Source organism: Heteronotia binoei, chromosome 4 (genome assembly GCF_032191835.1).
Source record: "Heteronotia binoei isolate CCM8104 ecotype False Entrance Well chromosome 4, APGP_CSIRO_Hbin_v1, whole genome shotgun sequence".
Classification (NCBI taxonomy): Eukaryota; Metazoa; Chordata; class Lepidosauria; order Squamata; family Gekkonidae; genus Heteronotia; species Heteronotia binoei.
Genome location: NC_083226.1, coordinates 24,844,850 through 24,868,472, shown reverse-complemented (window position 1 = coordinate 24,868,472; position 23,623 = coordinate 24,844,850). Strand labels below are relative to the sequence as shown.

The 23,623-nt window shown below is 43.5% G+C and overlaps 1 protein-coding gene across 1 annotated transcript in view; it reads right to left on the bottom strand.

Annotated features, from left to right (window-relative positions):
- The window catches only part of LOC132570086 (very low-density lipoprotein receptor-like), a 37,395-nt gene extending 17,220 nt beyond the window's left edge, over positions 1 to 20,175 (bottom strand). The window contains exons 1-9 of the mRNA XM_060236523.1: positions 20,020 to 20,175; positions 18,786 to 18,899; positions 10,842 to 10,961; positions 7,532 to 7,756; positions 5,887 to 6,000; positions 5,677 to 5,796; positions 4,206 to 4,331; positions 3,094 to 3,300; positions 833 to 1,001 (exon numbers count right to left, since the gene is read on the bottom strand). Coding sequence (XP_060092506.1) covers positions 833 to 1,001; positions 3,094 to 3,300; positions 4,206 to 4,331; positions 5,677 to 5,796; positions 5,887 to 6,000; positions 7,532 to 7,756; positions 10,842 to 10,961; positions 18,786 to 18,899; positions 20,020 to 20,104 — 1,280 coding nt within the window. The 5' untranslated portion in view covers positions 20,105 to 20,175. The remainder of the gene's footprint in view (positions 1 to 832; positions 1,002 to 3,093; positions 3,301 to 4,205; positions 4,332 to 5,676; positions 5,797 to 5,886; positions 6,001 to 7,531; positions 7,757 to 10,841; positions 10,962 to 18,785; positions 18,900 to 20,019) is intronic.
- Positions 20,176 to 23,623: the final 3,448 nt, after the last annotated feature.

Below are 23,623 nucleotides of genomic sequence, written 5' to 3'. Positions count from 1 at the left end.
CGTGCCCATACAGGCAGTGATGTCAGCATCCGTGCAGCAGCGTTCTGCAACAGCTGGAGTTTCCGGAGGAGGGTCAAGGGCAGACCCATATAGAGAGAGTTACAATAATCGAGCTTGGAAGTGACTGTTGCATGGGTCACTGTGGCCAGGTTGTGGGGGGTGAGATATGGGACCAACTGTCTGACCCGCCTCAGATGGAAAAGGGCGATCTGGCAGTGGTGGTAACCAGGGCCTCCCTAGTCAGAGAAGCATCCAGGAATACCCCCAAGCTCTTCACCCTTGATGTGGGCTTCAATGAAGCCTCATCAAAGGATGGGAGCCTTACCTCTGATCCCAGCCCCCTGTAATCTAGGCACAGGATCTCTATCTTTGATGGATTCAATTTCAACCAGCTCTGTTGCAACCAACCAACCAGCCATGGCTTGCAATGCCCTACCCAGTTCCTTTCCAACCAGCCACGGCTTGCAATGCCCTACCCAAAAAAGCCTTGATAGTAGATCCCCTTTACAACTCAGATGACAGGCTCAACACCAAACCGATACAACGGTGTCATCTAGGCTGTAGTGGAGAGATGAGAGATCTTGTACATCCGCAAAAGGTTTTGCAGAACAGTCACAGCAACCCTGTAACACTTCCAAGCCTGGGCCTGAGGCAAATTCTCCTCTGTCAGATAGCACTGCAGACAAGCCATAGGGAGGAGAACAAGCCAGCCTGCTTTGTTACCATGCACACACCGTGCACTGTCAAACTGTGTTTTATCACATTTGGTTGGACTTCCTTCCAGCCGTCTGCCCAACCGAAACACGCTTCCTGAAGAGTCAAGGAATCCTACCTGTTTCCTGGAAACACGGTAAGCTGTTCCGGTGCCACATTCTTTTCTAGAACGTTCACATACCCTCTGCCATCACTCAAACCAGCAAAGATGGCACCAGGCAAGTCGCTAGCCCAGAACAGCTGCCCTGTATGCCAGTCTACAGAGATGCTGTTGACACCAATGACATCTAGAGACAAGAGTTAAATGGCTCTGTTACCCATCTTAGCATGGTATCGATAAAAACAAAACCAAGCTTTACAGACTATTTATGGTACTGGCTGCCACAAGAAGAGGCAAGGGTTACTCACCTGGATGGCTTTAAGAGTGGATTAAACCATTTTATGTACGATGGCCAATCAATAGCTGTTAGCCATTGTAACCAAATGGAAAGCTCTGTGCTCAAAGGCAATACATCTTTAATAAGCCAAACTGGTGAAGAGGACTGTTACCTGCATTCACGCTTATCAAGGGAATCCAGATGGCCACCAGGGAAGCCTAATACTGAATGAGAAGAGCCTATATGCACTTAACTCATCAGGGTTTTAAGAGACCTTTGATAAGATCTCTTACACTGCCATTTATTGAGCGACACAACGGACTATCTCAAGAAATTACAGCTCCTCTTAGCATGCGGAAGGTTTATTTATTTATTTTTCTTTTGCGGATTTATATTCTGCCCTTTCCTGTAGACGGGCTCAGGGCAGATCACCACAGAAGTTAAACAACAATTAAAACCTATAGATTAAAAGCCAAAAACAATACGATAAAACCAAGAAGCAGTAAATTAAATTACATCATAGGGGGCAAGGGCATATTTTACTGATTAAAAAGCAACTTTCGGCCTGAGAATGCAATAATCAGATGGTAATAAATTAGTCGTATCACAGCAAGGGCGGCCAAACGGGTGGAATAAGCAGATAAAGTGAGGACGCCCACAGCCTCAACTGAAGGCCCAGCAGAATAGCTCCGTCTTGCAAGCCCTTCAAAATGGCAATAAATCAGAAAGTTGTCTTGAAACTGTCTGTATTGCTTACTGTGTCATCTACCTATTTTACATAGGGACTATCAGTGCTGTTTGGATGAGGCAGAGCTTGCCATCCAAAGTGATGTATTATCAGTGATGTACTATTATCAGCCACACTACAAGACCTTTGTTGGAATCCAGTCAGGACTTCCTTGTGTGGGTGGCTTAGAACAGTGTTGGGGGAGATTTCAGGCCATAGCAATACAGAATTTTCAGCCGTTATGAAATACCCACGTCTCTATGCATGATGCGAGCCCGTATTCTATTGGGGGACTTCTTGCTTTCACAGTTCTAGTTCGTATTAAGCATTGAAAGAGTCCCCAAGTATTTTAATATCATATTGTCTGAGGTTCAATTCAGTTAGACAGCAAAAAACTTAAAATGCACTGGGACAAAGCTGTTGAACTCTTCTTATGAGGACTGGATCTGACAGAAATGGGACCTTCTCGGGCCGGGCCATGTGTGCCATAAAATATAATACCGGGTACCAGAGAGAGATAAACTTTATAAAGGACAAAGGCAAATCCAATTAACAAAATGCAAACATGCTTTAACGCTCTCACACAGTATTTCCTAAGAAAGTACCTCCCTGATGCCTACACAGGGCTTTTTTTGTAGCAGGAACTCCTTTGCATATTAGGCCACATCCCTGATGTAGCCAATCCTCCAAGAGCTTACAGGACTCTTAATCCAGGGCCTACTGTAAACTCCTGGAGGATTGGCTACATCAGCGGTGTGTAGCCTAATATGCAAAAGAGTTCTTGCTACAAAAAAAGTCCTGTCCACCACCCATTACGCATTAGCACTGGGACAGTACATGAGGACAATGCCCAGCCTCTGTAATGATACGTTGCTCATGGGCTGTGTAAGAGCCCTGTATGAGCCATACGTTTGACACCCCTTGTATTTGGTTTTATCCTACCCTTCTGAAGAACTCAGAAATAGCATGTCCTATTATTCTTCCAACTTGGCTCTGCACTGTAAATTTTGCTTTGCCTTTGAGTCTTCATTAGTAATCCACATATATTTACAGAAGTAGATAACTAGCCCTTGCCAAAAACCCACTTCTGAACTACGGAGGTAGGAAAAGGAGTGCTGCTAAAGGAGAGGAACATGAGTCCAGCAGCATCTTAAAAGACAAAATAAACATTTCCAGGCTATAAACTTTTATAAACAAGGCTCATTTCATATACAAAGGGGAGGCTCGTATTCAGTTCGGGAGCGGTCACTCCAGCTAAATTATGAATAAGTTTACCTGGGTAGAGAAGACTGTCATTTCCTCCCATTACAAAGATGTGCAATTTCTTCCCTTCATCAGTCCAATAATAAGCCTTCCTTGACAAGTCATAGGCAATGGAGCTAGGTGTTGTCTTTGTCTCCACAACTACCTTATAGTCATGAGATCTTGGATCCAGGAGAACAAGATCATGCTTTATAGCCAGAAGAATTCTGGGAGCTTTTCCTGGAAAGAGAAATTAATAAAAATATGCATCGGATAGACCTCTTTTTGAACTCAATCTGGGCCAACATATCTGAGACCACCTATTCTGGTATGTCCCCCAAAGGGCACTTTGCTCAACTAATAACAACTTGCTGGTGATCCCCGGCCTAAAAGGCTGTCTGACCATCTTCGACCAGGGCCTTCTCGGCCCTGGCCCCAACCTGGTGGAATGCTCTGTCCAATGAGACCTGGGCCCTGTGAGATTTGAGACAATTTCACAGGGCCTGTAAGATGGGGGTTGTTCCACCAAGCACATGGTTGGGGATGAGTGGCAGCTCCTGACCATGGATCAATTCCAGATCTGCCCAATTATGCATTCTAATGTGGATCTGTCAATGCTGGGATTGTTATTTTTAAATGCATTTATTGTATACTGATTTTTAAATGTTGTGACCTGCCCTGAACCTTACAGCATGGGGGGGGGGGGGAGGCTATAAGTCTAATGAAGAACTATAAAAAAAAACTATAACAGTAATCCAAGACCTTCTGCATGCAACACGCAACTGAGCCATAGCCCCTTCCAAAGGTGATGCCCAAATAACACACAATGGTGACAAATAATGATACTCACTGCTTTTTGTGGCTACATAAGAGCTAAAAAGATTTCCTTCCCTGCCAGACCTCCAGCTTTATTCTAATTTGTGACAGTTAGATGTTCTTCAGAATTGATGCTCTAGTAGTATAGGAACATAAATGGAGGAATCCAATTTGCCAGCATGGAGGGTCAAGACAAAGATGCTATGTCACTCAAAGTACCACTTAGAACAGATGGCCATTGCTTCTGCAGAAGTGCCCTGTGGGTACTAATATGGACCTAGGAAAGAACTCTGGTTTCCCTTCTGCATTCAAAATTGTCAGAGACTTACCGACAGCCCGACAAAGAGTTTCATTGTAAAGTTGGTATCCTGGGACACAAGAACAGGTAAAAGATCCTACTGTGTTCTTGCACAACTGGCTGCAAGGACCGTATGCCATTGCACACTCATCAACATCTGCAATAAAAAAACAAGTAGGATCTACTAAGTACAGATGGGTTAGCAATAAGTCTGGTGGCTCAATCTCTAGACTTGGCATTGTAGTGTCTCCCTAGGACATAGGTATTAAATCATTTTGATACTAAGTTATTAGAGCAGGATACTGGTATTATCTGTGACCTAGAATAGTAAGCATATCCTCTTTCATACAATATTCCCCCCATGTGTACTTTTATAGGAGTTGTGCTCAATAACCCTTGAAGGAGAAGACACTGGACCATGTGGAATACAATGTCATTATATCCAATCATGGAATACTATGCTGAACCAGCATTACTCTTCTTCCAGTAGAAGGCATTTAGATCTAGCTGGAAAGTTAACTGTTCTGATCCAAATTTTACTAGAACACTGTCTTTGTAAATTAAATAAATTGTATCATCTGTTGAGTGAAGAAAAGATTTTTCTAGCTGAGGGGTGGCCAAACTTGCTTAATGTAAGAGCCACATGGAATAAACATCAGATGTTTGAGAGCCACAAGACATGAATTGCAGATATTGGAGGGAGGAATGGAGGCAAATAGAAAGAGGTAGAACGAAAGCAACTTTAACTTAAAATGCATTCTCCAAGCTGCTGGCTGGTATAACTTGGAGAAGTGATTTAAAGAGAGAAATGCCTTCTCCAAGCTGACTGACAGGGCATTGGGAGCTTCGAGAGCCACACGATATGTGTGAGAGAGCCACCTGTGGCTCCTGAGCCACAGTTTGGCCACCCCTGTTCTAGCTTCTTGAAATGTTATGGTGTAAGACTGATAAAGGGTGAAACTCTATGAAGTTCAGGGGCCACTCCTACTTTCTTGTGTTAGAAGGGCTTTTTTTCTGCCGGAGCCCACAGGAGTGGAGCTCCACCTGGGCTGGCCAGGGCTCCAAAGTGGTCCGACCTGCCATGTGGCAGCCATGTTCTCCCAGGCCAGGCAGTGTGGCCTTATATGCAAATGAGCTCCTGCTGGGCTTTTTCTACAAAAAAAACCACTGTTAGTGCATTGCATAATCCAAGGACAAAGACTCAGCGCTGCCATACTAGTAGCTAAACTACAAGTCCAGAAGGCTTTATGCAACACCAGAACTCATAGGGATGTATTTAATTGCCTTGATATATCCGTATCCAAGTCAGGAAATGCAACATTCTTTGCTAATCCATAGAGACTTGATGAGATGTCTTTTTGCCCCAAAATGATTAATGGCTTCAGTAACGTATGCATGTTAGTTACAAGTTGTAGAATATAGGCAATTTGATATCCAGCTATTAGTGTTTGGGGAACTAGCACCAGTAATATAACTAGGTATAGATTTTCTTTCAACCATACCTGTGCAATTCAGATCATTGGCATGGAGCTCCCAACCAGGACTACATGAACACTTCACCCCCCAGTATGTCTCAGTACATGTATCCGTGCAGTCTCCATTGTTCATGGAACAATTCCTGCCTAGAGACAGAGATGTAAACATAGCTGTTTTACAGGCTGTAGTTGTGTAGAACAATGTGATAAGACCTGAATTCAAGTGTGTAACGTTACCACAGGTATTGGGTTCATCTGTGCCATCGCGACAGTCTTCAGCTCCATTGCACATGGCCGATTCTAGAATACATTGCTCCTTGTCACATTTTCTCATTCCTTCTGGGCAGTGAACTGCATTCAAAGGTCAAGTTGGTCAAAATAATAGACTATTAAGCTTACAAACTGTCTTGTACCAGCATCCTCCCACCCAAGATTAGGTAACCCGAAGTATATACTCCTGTCTCCTTCAGCAAGCATCTAAAAGCAGTCCACTCATTATGGAGACTATCTGAACAGCATTACATAGCCACTATGATGCTGCATCCAAAGAATGTCATTATATCCAATCAAAGGGTTGGACTTAGATGGCCTCTATAGCCCTTTCCAACTCTTGATTCTATGAACTCTATTTGCCAGTGTTCTAGCAGAAACACTTGGAGAATTGGATACACACACCATTTTGTAAACCAACTACAAGAGATGTTCCCTACTAGGTGGGTTTTTCAATTCCCAGCACTGAAATTGATCAAGCCAAATATTCCAGAATTGAGTAGATTTGGGGCACTAAATCCAATGATGAAGAGTCATCTAACAGGCCAATCAACTGGCAAAAACCCCCAAATCACTGCTACTTTATCAGCACATTACAACATGTTAGCATCTGCATGGATAATAAGGTTTGAAGAGCAGCATTCTTCCCAGATGTGCTACTGTCTTGTACATTACACCTTCTGGGCCAGTTTCAGTGTGGCACTTGGTGTATGTGAGCATTTTGGAAGAACTAGGTTGCTGTACCAATGAGTAAGTAAGTTCTCAACAGCTTGCTTAAATTTTATGTTTTTCAGGATCATCCTGATTAATTTTGTAAGCCACCTTGTGCTGGACTCTGGGAAGGCACCGTATACATTTTCTAAGCAAGTGTACAGGACTTGTGGTCCTGGGTTCATAGTGAAGTTGGCCGCAAAGAACAGTGCATCGCTAATTTAACATTCTTGGCAAAACAGGGAAAGGCAGTCTGGTTTGTGTGAAGGAGAATCAGCTCCAAAACAGCATATACTACCTTCCATTTTTGTTACAACCAGTCTTTGGACGACTGCTGGCCAGGGGAGCATAATTTCAGCCCGGGTTCTTTTTTTTGTAGCAGGAATAGGACACACACCCCTGATGTAGCCAATCCTCCTGGAGCTTACAGTATGTCCTGTACAAACAACCCTGTAAGCTCTGGGAGGATTGGCTACATCAGGGGTGTGTGGCCTAATATGCAAAGGAGTTCCTGCTACAAAAAAAGCCAACCCAGCAATTAAGCATTTTAATTTGAATCTACCTTTAGCAAGATTTCAGAGCAAGCCATTCCAGGAGTCCACTCGATGCTTCTCTGTTGCTATTTTTTCCAATCAAGTTATAACTGACTTATGGGGACCCCATAGGGTTTTCAAGACAAGAGAAGTTCAGAAGTGTTTTACCATTACCTGGTACTCCTTAGCCACCTCCCATCCACATACTAGCCAAGACCATCCCTTCTTAGTCTCTGAGGCCAGACAGGACTGGGCTAGCTTGGGCTATCCGAGTCAAGGAATATTTTAGGACAGTTTTATACACATTTTCACATCCATGCACCAACCAACATAGATATATTCAGTTTAAAGTGGATCAGATTGCTTACCGCAGTTTTCATCTGAGAGGTCCCCACAGTTGTCAATACCATCACACTTCCAGTCTTCCATGATGCACACTCTGTTCCTACACTGCCATTGACCCGTCAGGCACTTATCCAGGAGACAGTTTTTTTCATCTGAGCCATCCTCACAGTCGATGTGCTGATCGCAGACTTCCCACGGATCAATGCACTGATTAGTTCCTTGGCACGGGACTTTCTTCTCCCCACACACTGCAACAAGAGCATCAGAACCAACAGGTCACTATAACGTGTAATTATACACTGTAATTCTTAGCAAGCAATTTCTTGTTTAGTATGGTGTTGGATCAATGCTACCCTGTTTTTTCATCAAGAGGAAAAGCCTGAAATGCAATCTGTGGTTTCACACAAAAAGAGAAGGGGCCTGTAGCTCAGTGGTTTTGCTTACAAACAAGGCCTTTCACCCCGTGTCTTCAGTACATGGCTTATCAGACAGCAAGGAGGAAGAAGAAGATGATATTGGATTTGTATCCCGCCCTCCACTCCAAAGGGTCTCAGAGCGGCTCACAATCTCCTTTACCTTCCTCCCACACAACAGACACCCTGTGAGGTGGGTGGGACTGAGAGGGCTCTCACAGCAGCTGCCCTTTCAAGGACAACCTCTGCCAGAGCTATGGCTGACCCAAGGCCATGCCAGCAGGTGCAAGTGGAGGAGTGGGGAATCAAACCCGGTTCTCCCAGATAAGAGTCCGCACACTTAACCACTACACCAACCTGGATCAGAGCACACTCTGAAAGACCTTTCCCAGAAGCCTTGGCTAGGCATTCAGGATTAATTGGTTGGTGATCCCAACATCTATGAGAAAGGAAAGCAGTGTTTCTTAATGGGCACCTGTTGTTGGATTCTCTGGACTTGGGTACCATAAAAACACAGCAGTGTGCTCAAAGTTTTAACACAGCAAAGGTGAGGATAGGCATGGTGGCAGACTGACAAAGTTACAGAGTCAGCAACCAGATCTAAAACTAATTCTGCTCTGGTTAGACCACACCTAGAGTACTGACTTCAGTTTTGGACACCACAATTTTAGACATAGACAAGCTGGAATATGTCCAGAGGAGGTGAAGATGGTAAGGGATCTGGAGACCAAGTCCTATGAGGAAAGGCTGAAGGAGCTGAGTATGTTCAATTTGGAGAGGAGACGTTCGAGAGGTGATATGATCACCATCCTCAAGCACTTGTAGAGGAAGATATACTGTACAGAGGATGGTGCAGAATTCTTTTCTGTTGCCCCAGAAGGTCAAACCAGAACTAAATCAGAAGAGTTTTCAGCTCAATATTAGGAAGAACTTCCTGACAGAGAAGTTCCTCAGTGGAAGAGGCTTCCCCAGAAGGTGGTGGGCTCTCCTCCTGTTTTTAACAGAGGCTAGATGGCCATCTGACAGCAGTGCTGATTCTGTGAATTAGGCAGATCACAAGAAGGAAGTCAGGAAGGGTGTGTGTAGAGGAGATATTTGTGAAATTCCTGCATTGTGCAAGGGGTTGGACTAGATGACCCTGGAGATACCTTCAAACTCTTATTCTAATAAGTAACTTTTATTAAAGGAAATGCATACTGGAGAGTGCAGGTAAAAGACAGGTATAGATTATCTATTCTAGCTAACTAGATGGTGTTGCATGCTGGACTCATGTCCGGCCTCCATGGTGCAAGATGGAGAGATTATGCACCTTCCTCTGTGTTGCATGTGAGAGAGAAGTGTGAAAGAGTAGAATCATTTAAGATTACTTTCCAATCAGAGAAATCCTGCTCATCACCTGAAGTGAGCAAAAGAGGAAGTCAAACGTTGTGCATCTTTACTCTGTACTCCCAAATTCAGCGGAGTTTACTCCTAGGTGTGTTGCTCTCATGTCAAGAGATGGCTGGCACTTGAAACAAAGGTATCTCTGCTAATCTTTATATGGAGGCTAATAAGAGCAGAAAAGCAAAGGAATGCATTGATCCAAGTTAAAATATTTTCTCTGTGGGTGAGTGCACAAAAAACTGTTTGAGAATTTTGTTGAGTAGATGTGTGAGACATGGAAGTAGGGGTTGTAGAAATGTAAAGATGTTTGTATAAGGTGTATATGTTTTATGTTAAAATAGCTCCATGAAGCAGTTTGTGGAGAGAACAGGCTGATGAAGGGAAGGATCGAAACCGTGATATAACCTAGCAGTACGGCCCGTTCTCTCTCCAGTGGAAGTTTTGGATTCCTTTGTGGCAGCACGGAAGATAAGAAGGCATTAATTGCACACAAGAGATCACAGCTCTACATACATGATTAGATGGACTTTTAAACCCTCAGACTCTTTCCGTGATTCCATATGTTACCAGCTACTATTTTGGGAGCATAATTGTATATTTACATGTAGTATCACTGTCAGCAATATATATGTTTGTACACGCTGAGTGTGAATGTGTTTTTCTGGTGTTCCGATCTTTACATGGAGGCTCATATGGTTAGGGATGCCAACTGGCACGGAAGAGAGTGTCCTGTGACTTCAACAGAGCCTTAATGTGTAGAAATGGGCAGCTGAAGCTTTTTCATGGCATGGAGGTAATTTAACATCACCAGGTAAACATCAGTCAGGCTTCTATTAAAGGGGCAGGACATTTTTCCTCAGGTAGCAGTATATGAATAGAAATTACCTTCTTGCATGGATTCTATAGATGCTAAGACCACCATACAGATTCATGAACTTTTCTCTATTTGAAATTCTGTTGAGATTGGATCCCGCTTAAAAGCCAATATAATTTGGATAAAGATCCAATTAAAGCACGATACAATACCTGGAAATGTGTCATCTTTTGGAACTTTGCATAAACAACTTTCTACTCCTTAAGGAACTTTGGAAGTATAAATACTGATTGAAGAGGAGATCATTTTTGCAAGAGTAAAAACAACATACTTCTGAATTTCAGATTCTTTAGACTTTAGATTTTGATATTTGGGACTTTTGTATGCATGCAGTTTTGTTTCACTTTGGATATATAAGAATATTGTATATCGCATATTGGTTTTGGGCTACAAACCATTTGATATGAACTAAAAAAAGGAGATTGAACATAAACTGATTGTCGAGAAAGATTTCATTGTGTGAATCTGTATAGTGGTCTTAACAGCGGTTCTATTTTTTCCTGTTGACCTATACGCTCTCCCACCTTTTTGTTTTTGCTGGATTCTACAGATGGCAAAGTGGAAGGCAGCCAGCGTTCAGTATCAACAGCTTTACTGTTGAAGCTGATACCCGCATGGAAAGGCCTGCCTCCTTGGCTATTAAAGGAGTCTTTTGGTACATACCACAATTCTTCTCATCTGAGCCATCCATGCAGTCAATGGTACCATCACAAAACCAGGTAGAAGGAACACAGCACCCATCACTGCATTGCCGTGCGAGTGGGTCACCATGACATGCTTCTTCTGGAGAGGAAAAAAGGAGCATTTGGATTGTTTTAATAGCTTCTCATTTAGCTGGGAGAAAAGTCTAGTGACTTAATTTTACAGTGGGGCCATCTTACTGACAAATTACACCTCCATTGGCTTAGGAAACTATTTAGCAGTTGCAGCAGGTAAGAGCTCAAGAGAGTCCAGTGACCTGATACAGTAAATCATATAGGAAGCATAAATGACATCATGCCTAAAGACATTACAGAAACAAACTGATTAGAACACTTCAGCAGTAACCAACTTCTCTAATGTACCAGAGGTAACATTTAGAATAGTGATGGGCATGAACTCACATTTTTGTGGTTCAGTTCATGGCTGAACCATGAACTGAGAGGCCAGTTTATGAACCAAAACAGTTCATATCAGTTTGTGAGCCATTTAAAGTTTAAAACCCTGCTTTCTGCTCACTGCTGCTTCTGGGTGGGGAGCAGAAAGCAGGGGTGTAAATGGCTCCAAGCCATTTCACTCACTGCTTTCTGTTCCCCACAAAAAGCTGCAGAGAGCAGAAAGCAGGGAGTGAAATGCCTTTGAACCATTTAAACCTTTGCTTTCTGTTCCCCCCCAAAAGTGATAGGGAGCAGAAAGCTGCGGTTTAAGTGGCCCAGAGCCATGCAAACCCCTGCCTTCTGCTCTTCACAAACCACATCAAATTTGTTGAAGATTGTGGTGACTCTTCAGTTTGCAAACATCACTTTGAGAACCATGAACCAGTCAAAATTCATGATGAACTTTAGTCCATGAGCTGTTCATGCGCACCCCCAATTTAGAGTACCCAGACAGTGTGGGCTGCAGCATATATATACCTCTCAATGGTCTCTGGGTGATATACGCCTACAAGGAGTTAGTCCAGTCAAGTGCATTGAAATCAGTGGACCCAGACATTGGACGGCGCTGTTTGACATCTACTCTGCTGAGCTGGGAAACATAGCCTCATGGGGGAAGATAACTAGTTCCCAACTGGGTGTACCTGTCAGCCTAGGCCTTTAGGCTCCTAAAGAGTTCAGCCAGGAATGCCATGCCAAGAGCAGAACCTCTTACTTAGGATTCTGAAAACACTTTAAGCTTTCAAGCCCCAGATGTTTGAACCACACACAGATTGGGTCAACATGAAAAACCAAAGTAACTGGTTATGCACTCCTTAACTTCTGAACTACTGATGTTCACTTAGTTTTACCTTTGTATTGCTTCACAAGTTAAGAAGTTCTCTTCTGTAAGACTGAGATATGAGCCAAACTGGTGTTACCACGGTAGTTTATAAGGTGGTTTATTGAGTTTTTAAAACTACATAACGATGTGGGGAAAGATCTGCTTGCATTTCTCAAGCAAATGTTTGTTCTGGACTGCAGGAAACACATCTGTTTTGTGTCAGCAGCTGTCCTAGCACAGGCCAACATGTACTGACAACTGCTCAATTTGTCTTTCTGTGGACTCTGTACTTGTAGTTTTTGCCACTGAAAAGTTACATGCTTATGCAAGATTAAGGCACGTAAAGGTCATTTATCTCTGAAGCCAGTTGATACTTAGTGTGTGAAAAGTAGTCTTGTCTTCCTTCTTCAGGACAGTGGAGAAAAAGGGACAAAGGCTACACCATACTGGGAGTGCTGGTCTACTGCATCTGGAAGTGGACATTTCTTAGATGACTTACTTTTTTAAAAAATCAGATGACATATTCCTGCATTTCCCCCTGCCCAGTATGTTTAAGGAAGGAGGCAAAGTTTTCAGGACCAATAGGTTTTTGCAAGTTTGTATAAAACTACCCAGCTAATTTTACCATTAACCCATCTGAAGCTTGACTCTGGTAATTCAGCTCTTTTCAAAACAAGCTGACCTCCTTTGGGATCGAGGAGGAGTTTTCTTCCTAGCCCAAGGATCCTGAAGGTTTTCTTCCTTCCTCTGGACTTAGAGCAGGGATCACTGGGGGAGGGGAGGAAGCTGTACTTGTGAATTTCCTGCATTGCGCACTGGGTTGGAGCAGATGACCCTTGTCACTTCCAGCTCTGTTTCTTGAGTGAAGTCGATTTGCAAGCTGCTCTCAGCATTTTAAGTCTGAGGGACCCAAGTATATGAAACTGCTTTAATACATTGGTGTGCAACTATTATAGTAATGCTTGCCTAACTAAAACAAGCCCAGAAGGTCCTTCTGCGGTCTGTTACCAAAAACATCGACACTGGTATCTTCAGCAAGCAAAGCATTACTACTGGATTGTTGTTGGAAATATGTATCTGTTTTGTATGTCCTTTGCAATGTTCTAAAGTTCCAGTCATTATAGGGTTAACACTGTGTCTGATTCCCTATTTTCTGCATGACCTGGGAAGAAGATACTGACTGCTGTCAATTAGGTCTAGAAGCGGGAAATCTGTTTGGTCTGTTTGGTCAGTTAGTCAGGTGACTTCCTTTGTTCAGGCAGAGAGTTCAAGGAGGAGGAGGAAGTGGTCTTCCATTAAGCACATGATCTTCTAGTGTAAGCATGTAGTTCTATAGTGTTTGTTATATTCACCTCCCAGTACCCTTTCCCTGTAGAAATAAATATGTTTTTGCTTTTTCATGTTAAATGCCTCTCAATGATTATTCGATCTAGTGATTCATCGCACTGTTTGAGATAAACAGAATTTCAAACAGAATTCCCTAACAAAATTGGTAGCAGGAAGCATGGTTTTTGCCATCAAGATGGTAGCTTATAGCATGGACTGTTTTTTGAACTCTAAATGATTTTTTTAATCTGGATAGCCTTTGAGAGCATTTAGAAAGCAATAGAAAGCAAGCTGCAATGCTGTGCAGTCAAGCCGCAATTTTAAATTGTCGTCTTTTTTCCTTGCCATTACTGAGAGCATTCTGACTTAAATGAGCTTTGAATTCAGATTGTCTCAATCTGGAAACACTGCTACTTTTGTCTAAAAGCCTCAGATGTGCTGGAAAGAGAATTTTTGGAGCTTTTAAACTCTTTCTGTGGATTACGTCGGAGACCTTGGAAGAGCCTTGCTGCAACCACGCGTGCACATTCAGCCACCTTTTCTCTCTAGTGAGGAAGGAAGAATCTTTAACCCTGCCCTGCCTGATTGCTGTGAAAAATGTCAAACCCAGAGAGAGGATCCACTGGATCTTCTGTTTATACATCTTCAGGAACAGCCACTGCAAATCTTGGTTTTGGTACCGTGAGTAACCTACCAGTGATAGGATTTAGTACCCTGAAGAATAATTTCTCATTCTGACTCTTGCTCCTAATGCAAAGACTTGAGATTTATGGAGCTGAACGAGTTTTGTCTGAAAATCCCCCTGAGAATGAGCAAGAAAAATCAAATTTTAAATGGCTAGATGGTTTTGCAAAAACTCTCATTTTAGAATCTCTTGAGGCATATGAAATTCCTGAATTGCACACTCTTAAAACTGCAAAACAAATGCTTGAATGCCTTAAAAATAAATATAACAAAACTCCCATAAGCACTATTCATGATTTAAAGGGCAAAATATTTGGTTTTCGAGTGCAAGAAGGGGAGAATGTGACTAAATGTCTGAAGGAATTTATGTGCATGCAATCCAGACTACATGAGCTTCGTGAGGCTACTGCAGAAAGAGACTTAATCTCAACTATATTGAAAGCTTTACCCAGTACTTACAAGCCAATTAAGATGATTTTGAGACTGCAAAAGGATTTGAGTCTGAAAGGCCTGTTAAATGCTATCGAGGAGGAAGCAGCCTCCAGATCTGGGGACAAGGACACTGAACTGTCTGATTCTATGTCTGCTTTAAGCCTGAAACCACGATATAGGAATGAGTCAAGAAGAGATATAATATGCCATAGATGTAAGCAAAAAGGCCCTATCGCAAGATATTGTAATAATTGTGATGCTGCTACTGAACAAAGGAATAGCAATGTTAAAGCACACGTTTCAAATGAGGGAACACGGGCGCCATCTCATGGCCACAGAAATAGCAGCCAGAAATTTTTAAACTAGAAATTTTCCAAGCCACATGGCCCAGGTGGGAACAAAGAAAAGAACAGAGAAAGTACCATGCATGTTAATAATGTGAATTTTATTGGTGAAAGAGGAAGATTTTTGATTGATAGTGGATATTATATGCATATTTGTCGATATAAAGGCATGTTTTCAGAGTTGGATGAAAGTCAGAGATCTGAAATGATAGGTGCCAACCAGAAATCTTTACAAGTTTATGGTGTGGGTGAAATAAAAATGAAATTGCTTACCACGGATGGAGATTTAATGCCAGTAAGACTGAAAAATGTAGCTTATGCACCTGAATCAACTGAGAATTTACTTTCAAGCCAAGTGCTTATAAGAAATAATTATGCTGTATATCTTGATAAAGAAGATGAAGGTGGAGTTATTCAGAAGAATTCTGGAATTAGTTTTAAATTGGATGAAAGAAATGGAGCTTATTATATTATGGACTTAAGTGAAAGGTCAGACGCTGCTGATGTTGTGGGAAAGACTGTTTGCCAGACTGAAGGCAGAAAGTGTGACCATAGGAGATGTGTTTATGCTTGGCATGTAAAGTTAGCACACAGAAGAATGCAGGGTGTTGAGAAGTTTCTAAAGGATTGTGGACTTGATGTTGTGCATTGTGATAAATCCAAGGAAAGATGTTTGTCTGAGAGCAGTGGAAAACGCAGTGTGCATATTGAGAGGTTTTTGGAGACAATATTCAGTGATGTTTTGAAGCCTATAAAAGCTTTGATAAATTTCTCAGTATTCACAGACGCAAAGACAAAATATAGCACTGTCTATATGCTCAAATCAAAAGATGAGACTCTTGATAAATTTAAAGAATACGTTGTCATGGTTAAAAACAGATTTGGGCATGCGCCTCAAAGTTTGCTGACAGATGGAGGTGGTGAATATTGCAATACTGAGTTTAAGAAGTTTCTGAAAGCAGAAGGGATTGAACATAAAGTGACTGCCCCATACACTCCACTGCAGAATGGGAGTGCAGAAATCGTGTGTTACAGGAAATGACCAGAGCAATTCTCATGCATTCTGGATTACCTAAAGGCTTGTGGGCTGAAGCTGTAAATACAGCAGTGTATATTCACAATAGAATACCTTCAAAAGTAACAGGAATTACTCCGTTCCAGGCTTGGTTTGGCAAGAAGCCAGGACTTAAGCATATTAAAACTTTTGGAGCAAAAGCCTATGCATATGTTCCTAGAAAAAATAGAGGGAAGCTTGATGCAAGGACTGAGATTGGGCTCATAGCAGGATATCCCTCAGTGGGAAAAGGCTACAGAGTCTATGATCAAAAGCTGAATAAGACCAAACATTGTAACGTTGTGTTTGTGGATAACAGTGATTTGCCTAAAGCACCCTGTGTACCTGAATCTGATCCTGAGGTTACTGAAGATGCTTCTGAAGATTGGTATAGTTGCTTATCTGTAGTGACCACTGGTGAACCTGCAAGTCTACCTTCTGAAGACTCTACTGAACCAGACTAGTTGGATACATGGATGCCAACTATGCAGAAGAATCGTGCAATTACAGTTCGACCAGTGGAAACTTGTTCTTCTACGGAAATGGACTTGTAGAATGGACTAGCAGAAAACAGACTATAGTGGCACAATCTACAGCAGAAGCTGAGTGTGTGTCGGCAGCCAGTGCCTGCAGTGAACTTGAATGGATTTTTCATCTGCTGAAAGACTTCAAGATAAAAGAACCTGTACCTATTGTAATGTTTGAAGATAATCAAGCTTGTATCGCTATATGTTGAGAAAGTAGAACAGACAGAAGTAGATCTATTGGTATTAAATGAGAGTTAGTGAAAGATCTACATCAGAAGGGGCTGATTAAGATAGAATATTGTTGTACAGAAGCTATGGTAGCTGATATACTTACTAAACCATTACCCTGTGCTAGATTTGAATGTTTACGTGAAATGATGAATCTAGTTGATGTGAATATTACAGTGAATAATGAGTAATGACTATTGAATGTATAATGACTTGCACATTAGGCACTTAGAAGGGGTGTTGGAAATATTTAGTTCTATAGTGTTTGTTATTTTCACTTCCCAGTACCCTTTCCCTGTAGAAATAAATATGTTTTTGATTTTTCATGTTAAATGCCTCTCAATGATTATTTGATCCAGTGATCCATCGCACTGTTTGAGATAAAGAAATAGAATTTCAAACAGAATTACCTAACAATTGTGACCCCTGCAAACATACTGGATGGGGGATACATTTCTGGGTAGCAGTGAGTGTGATCTGGGGGTACAGGTGGACCATGAGTTAAATACGTGTAGCCAGTGTGATGCAGCGACAAAAAAGGTAAATGCCATCATAGGGTGTATCAACACAGTCATAACTTCCAAGATGTCATAGTTCCGCTATATTTTAACTCTTAACTGTTTTATTGTGTGATTTTAACGGTTTTATTGTGTTGTAATCCACCCTTAACCCATCTTGGGACTATAAATTCACAAAATAAAAATAAATAAATATATGCTGCATTGGTCAGGCTACACCTGGAGTACTGTGTGCAGTTCTGGAGGCCTTACTTCAAGAAGGATGTGGGCAGAATGGAGTGGGTGCAGAGAAGAGTTACGAGGATGATTAAGGGCCTGGAGACCAAGCCCTATGAGGAAAGGCTAAGGGATTAGGGAATGTTCAGTCTGAAGAAAATGGGGGACATGATTGCTCTCTTGAAGTATTTGAAAGGCTGTCACTTAGAAAAGGGCAGGGAGCTGTTCCCATTGACAACAGAGGAGAAGACTCGTAATAATAGGCTTAAATTAAGGGAGGGAAGGTAGCAATTGAATATTAGGAAAAACATTTTTTTCAGTTGTTCAGCAGTGGAATCAGCTACCTAGGGAGGTGGTGAGCCCCCCTCACTCACAATCTTTGAGTAGCAGCAAGACAAACACTTGTCAGGGATGTTGTGGCTGATCTTGCATTGAGCAGGGGTTGGACTAGATGGCCTACGTGGCCCCATCCAACTCCATGATTCTATGACCCCAGCAGGATAAAAAGCTGATAGAAGCTTTGGGGATTGACCGATGTTAGCTTAAGTCTGTTTAGTTGTGGCAAAGCTACAATACATGCAACATTACAGCCACGCACAGCTAAGGAAGCAGTATGCTATTCTCTAGGCTTTTAGAGAGCTAATGGCTTCCTCAGGGGGTATCTTCGATGATTAGACAATGTTAAACTAAATTATTAATGGATGGGAGCTAATAAGTCCTGGACACCTATGCTGCCTTGCATAGAGAAAGACCATCTGCTACCAACATTCAGACTGCTAAAGGAAAAGCAGGCTTCACCACTCCAAAGGAGTATCTTTATGCGGTGTGTGTATGGGAAAGAGAAGATCCCTGTTGCATATCCAGGTACTTACCGGTTCCCACATGCTGAATTCTTAAATATTACAAAATACATTGCCAGGCCCAACTCCTTGTGAGAAAACCAGCCCTGTAGAACAGGGCTCCCTAACCTGTGAGCACATCTGGCATTTCAATAACAGGAAGCAAGCACCACCACAAAATGGCTGCCACGGGCGATCACAAGGTATTAGTAGTTCTAAGCCAAGTGTCCTACGATGGGGCAGCCATTTCTGAATGGAGACACAAAGACGATGCCTCCAGAGAGCTTCCAAAGCATCTTTTAACTCCAGCGAGGTGGAAGCAAAACAGCAGTAGCTCTGGGAAAAGGGAACCCCAGACAGGCAGCCACATTAGGAACCACTACCAGAGAAGCTGTCTCTGGACCAATCAAGTCAGTGAGGTTGGGTGGCATCTCTTCAACAGGCAAGCCTGTAACACAGTTGATAAAGGTCGGTCAGACTTACCACAGCGTTCATCTGACCCATCAGGGCATTCTTGTTCACCGTTACAAAGCCATGTTAAAGGGATACATTTATCTCCACACACAGCTTGCCCAGAGGCATTACAAGAGCGTCTGTCTGCAGGGGAAACAACAACAAAAGGCTTTCTTTCCAAGCACACTGACAACTCAGGCAGACCCATACAGCATTAGAAGTGAATTACCAACCTTCAGGTGGGGCCTAGAGAGCCCACAGAAACCAGTTCCACAGAGAATATGGCTGTTTTAGAGAACAGATTCTATGGCCTTATACCCTGCGGGGGTCCCGCCCCTTCACAAAGCTCCCCCTACACACGCTTCACCTGCAAATCTCCAGGAATTTCCCAACCCAGAGCTGACAACCCTAAACCTAATCCACAGAATCTGGTGCTGAGATAGTGTCTTGGGTCCCTTTTATTTCCATGGCAAAGTGGGCTCGAGTGTACAACAAAGAAAAAAAACTATTACACTAAACTACAGTCCAGTTAGCTTTTCAGGACCCCATAAAACTCCTATTTGCTGGGGGGGGGGACTTTTTCCTTTTAAACAGACTTCCAGTTTTAAAAAAACCACCCTAAAAAATAAAAGCCCCATGGGACCTCAAAGATTCAATAAACAAACAGTGGTAGTCTTTAGGAGGCCACTACCTTTTGGCTTTATTGAACCAGGACAGCTTAATAGGCTACTCTGTTTACAATTCCCAATGGCACTAAAAGCCTCCACAGCCATCAGTAGGGGCTGCCAACCTCCAGGTGACAGTCAGAGAGACCAGTTCCCCTAGAGAAAATGGCTGCTTTGGAAGGTGGACTTTATAGTAGCCTGATAGGATGCCAGCCTCCAGGTGGGACCTGGACATAACCCTGAAATTACAGCTTATCTCCAGGCTACAGTGCCTCTGGAGAAAATGGATGCGTTGGAGGATGGAGTCTGTGACGCTGTGTCCCACTGAAGTTCCTGCCCTCCTAAGGCTTCACCCCCAAATCTCCAGGCATTATCCAACCTGGAGCTGGCAACCCACCTGCTGAGGTCCGACCCCCAAACCTCGCCCTCTTCAGGCTCCACCCCCAGGTATCCTGGTGTTTCCCAACGTGGAGCCGGCCCTTCTAGCCATTAGCCAAAAATGCTCCCTTGCCCCACCCAATCACCTCCAGAGCGCAACAAACAGGTCTCAAAGGCACCCCCACGTGACCCCAGAGAGCCCCCTCCTGCCTTCCCCTCACCTTTGGCAAGGAGGAGACTCCCCCAAACGCGCGCCACAGCCAAGAGCAGCAACAGCGCCAAAGCCTGGAGCTCAGAACGCTCCATCGGGGAGGGGAAGCGGAGCGAGCTGGACCAGCAGCCGCACACCGAAGAAACTACAGACACAGAGAGGAGCCATCCCAGCCCAGACCCCGGACCGCGTTTTTATCTCTCCCGCGCCCGCGTTCTATTGGGTAAGGGGCGGCGCGCGCCAATCAGCCCTTCGGGGCCAGCCCCAGCTGTGCGCTTTAGCCAATCCCTCGGCGCTGTGCGCCGCCTTGGGGAGCAGCCAGCCTGAGCACCCGTGGCGGAAAAGCGATCTAGTTGCGATCCTCACAGCTGGTTTTCTCGGAAGCCACCGCGATATGGGTTTCTAGCCTGCTCTTAGAATACCAATTCCTTGGAAGCAACCTACTCTTTACTCCCGACTTGGAGAAGGCAGCAGAGTAGCGAATTTTTATTTATTTCATTTGTGCCCCGCCTTTCTCGCCAATGGGGACCCAAGACGATTTACATCTTTCTCTCCAACATTTTATTCTCATAACGACCCTGTGAGGCAGGTTAGGCTGAAGCATGTGAGTGGGCCAAGGTCACCCAGCTAGCTTCCATGGCAAGAGTGGGGAAATTCGAACTCGGGTCCCCCACGTAATAGTCTGACGCTCTTAACCAGTACACCGCAGAGAGACCAGGGGTCCACGATTTCAAATCAGGATTACGTGTGTGTAATTCGGACCAATTTAAAAGCATCGACCTAGTGGATGGGCGCTCCGATGCTTGTAATGAACTGACGCCCCCAAATTTCTGTTGGAACAGAGACTGTTACTCTCCAAAGTGCGGCTGAGCTCCACTTTCCGTTGAGCTCAAGGATATTTACTCCCGAGAAAACATTCAGAGGCTCTCTGGCTGTGATCCTGCCCCCACCGCAGTCTGATTTGGGAGCAAACTCGGCAGAATATACTTTTAAGGAAAGATGTCCGGCGGCAGACTGCAATCCTGCCCTCATTTAGTTGGGAATCAGAGCCAACTGGATTCTGAAGAAACCTGCGGAGGATCGGATTGCTCCGGCTCTGTTCTTACTCGGAAGTAAATTCCACTAAACTCAACGAGCCTTGCTCACAAGTAAGTGTGTGTAGATTGCTGCCTTAGAAGTGAAATGTTTCCAGCCCAGCCTTGGAGGAGAACTCTGATAGCAGAGTGAAGATAAGGGAGATTCCCTTTGAATTCTGCTCCCAGTCCTGAGACTAGTTGAGTGAAAAAAGAGCCATTGGTTCGTTTGCTGTTTGGGATACAGCTCCCAATGGATGCAGCTGCTTTTCTGAGTGTGGTGACACCTGCAGTTGTGCTGAGCTCATGATTGGATAGTGTTAATTGCTTTAATAGTAATTAAAAAACAAGTGTGGGCATTTTTGTATGTTATCACCCACTCACACACATGCATATATATATAATCATTCCTAGGCAAAGACAGACTTAAGTACATTTTGTTTTATGAAATCATTCAGGCAATTCAATGCAGTTGTGTGTTATGTGCCTATAGTTATGCTTGTTTACCTACCTAATGTGTTAAATTAATTAGTTGGCTAAATGATGATATGGAACACTTCTGTTCCTCTTTATCTCCTTAGTCACAAAGTATCTAACAAGCTGTAACAGAACAAATATGAGTCCAGGGGCACTTTTAAGCTTCAGCAAGAGTTTGCAGGCAAAAGGTAAGCTTTTATTGCATTGGTGACGCCCTATCAATAATGATCCCTAGCTTGACTTTGATATCCCGGGCTGGTATCCCAGGCCAATTCACACATTACAAAGCCCTCCCATCTACTCCAAAGACTTTCAATCAGACATGCATTGCTCAAAACCTAATTCCTAAATGTGCACAGGCCAAATTTGGCTTGGCATTCTGGTGTGTGTATAGATGGGGCTTATGCCTTCCTTCCTGTCTCATTTGCCCTGCTGGGGAGCCTTCCATGAACTTGTGGCTACATCTTAGCTTTCCTAGGAGGAAAAACTATTGCTTCCCAGGTCCCTTTCTGGTTAGGCAAATGGCATTTTTAGTAAAAGCATAGGGACATGCTGAGGTCCTGATGCAAATTGCACCTGGGCATTAAGTTCTGAGCAGTGTATGTCTGATGGAAATAAAGGCTTTGTGGCAGCCATGAGTAATGTGTTAATTGCTCCTGATTCAGCCAATGAGGACCAATCTGGGCCACATGGGGGGGGGGTTTGTAGCAGGAACTCCTTTGCATATTAGGCCATACACCCCTGATGTAGCATCCTCCAAGAGCTTACAGGACTCTTAGTACAGGGCCTAATGTAAACTCCAGGAGGACGGGCTACAACAGGGTACATGGCCTAGTAAAGGAGTTCCTGCTACAAAAAGCCCTGTGGGCCACCATTAATACCTGCTGAGCACTGGGTAACAATGAACAACCTTGGCCAGTTTTGTAGAAATCCTTATTGATCTCTTGCTCTATCCAAGAAGCTCTCCGAGATTTCATTTCGGGGATTTAGAGTGCAGTCTTATACAGAGTTTATTTCCTTCGAAGCCCATTGATTTTAATAGACTTAGAAGGATGTAATTCTGCCCTCATTGTTGGTTCCAGGGCTTTTTTTTGTAGAAAAAGGCCACAGGAACTCATTTGCATGGCCATACCCCCTGCCAAATTAGCTGGAACCGCATTCCTGCGTGTTCCTGTTCCCAAAAAAGCACTGATTGGTTCTATGGTGATGAATTTTTCATTGATTAAGCACCACTATCATGCCATCCAGGGGCTGGCTTCCTCCCTTTCCAAAGACAACTCTAGGACAGTGTGGGGTTCCAGGAACTGGCTCCTTGCTGGATGGGGGGGGTGGTGTTCTTTACCTGCTTCTACAACAGGAGCTCCTGGATTTTTGCTTCCTGCTTTAATAAAGATGTTCTCCACTAGATGGCGCCTGTGACACAAACAGCTGGGAAAGGCATGTCAGGTCATAACAGTAATGTAACTCTTAGAGCAGCAGTGCCCTGCCTTTCCCATACAGTGACCCACAAGTCCAGATTTTCTTGGTGTGGTGAGCCATCAAAGGCTGGCCCAAGGTGTTTTGGCATCCTTGGCAAACTGCAATCTTGGCACATGTCTAGTTCAACATTCCATTTTCTACAGTGGCCAACCAGATGTTTTGAGAAACCAACAAACATTGCACAAAGTGCAGAGGTGCCCACATTTAATAAACAAGGAAGTGGCATTCCAATATACACAGCCGTTGCATTTGGAGGTTACATCCCAGACTTCAACCACTCTCTCCTCCATTACTCCCTCTAACCACCCCTAAGAGTCTAAGAAACTCACACCATTAACCACCAGGACACAGACTTGATCATGCAGTGCAGAAAAAAATACCAACTGATGCATGACATGAAAGATACTGTTTTCAGGGTCACATCTTGGTTTCCGAAACACAAAAGAGCAGGGGCCACCATTAGGGAGGGCTGACCCACTTTCAGAGGCTTCCCAACTTGCTTTTAGATTGCAACCCACAGACTGGGAAACAATGTCAGAGATTTCTGAATGAACCTGTTGCTATCCTTTGTGTGCTAGCGCTTTG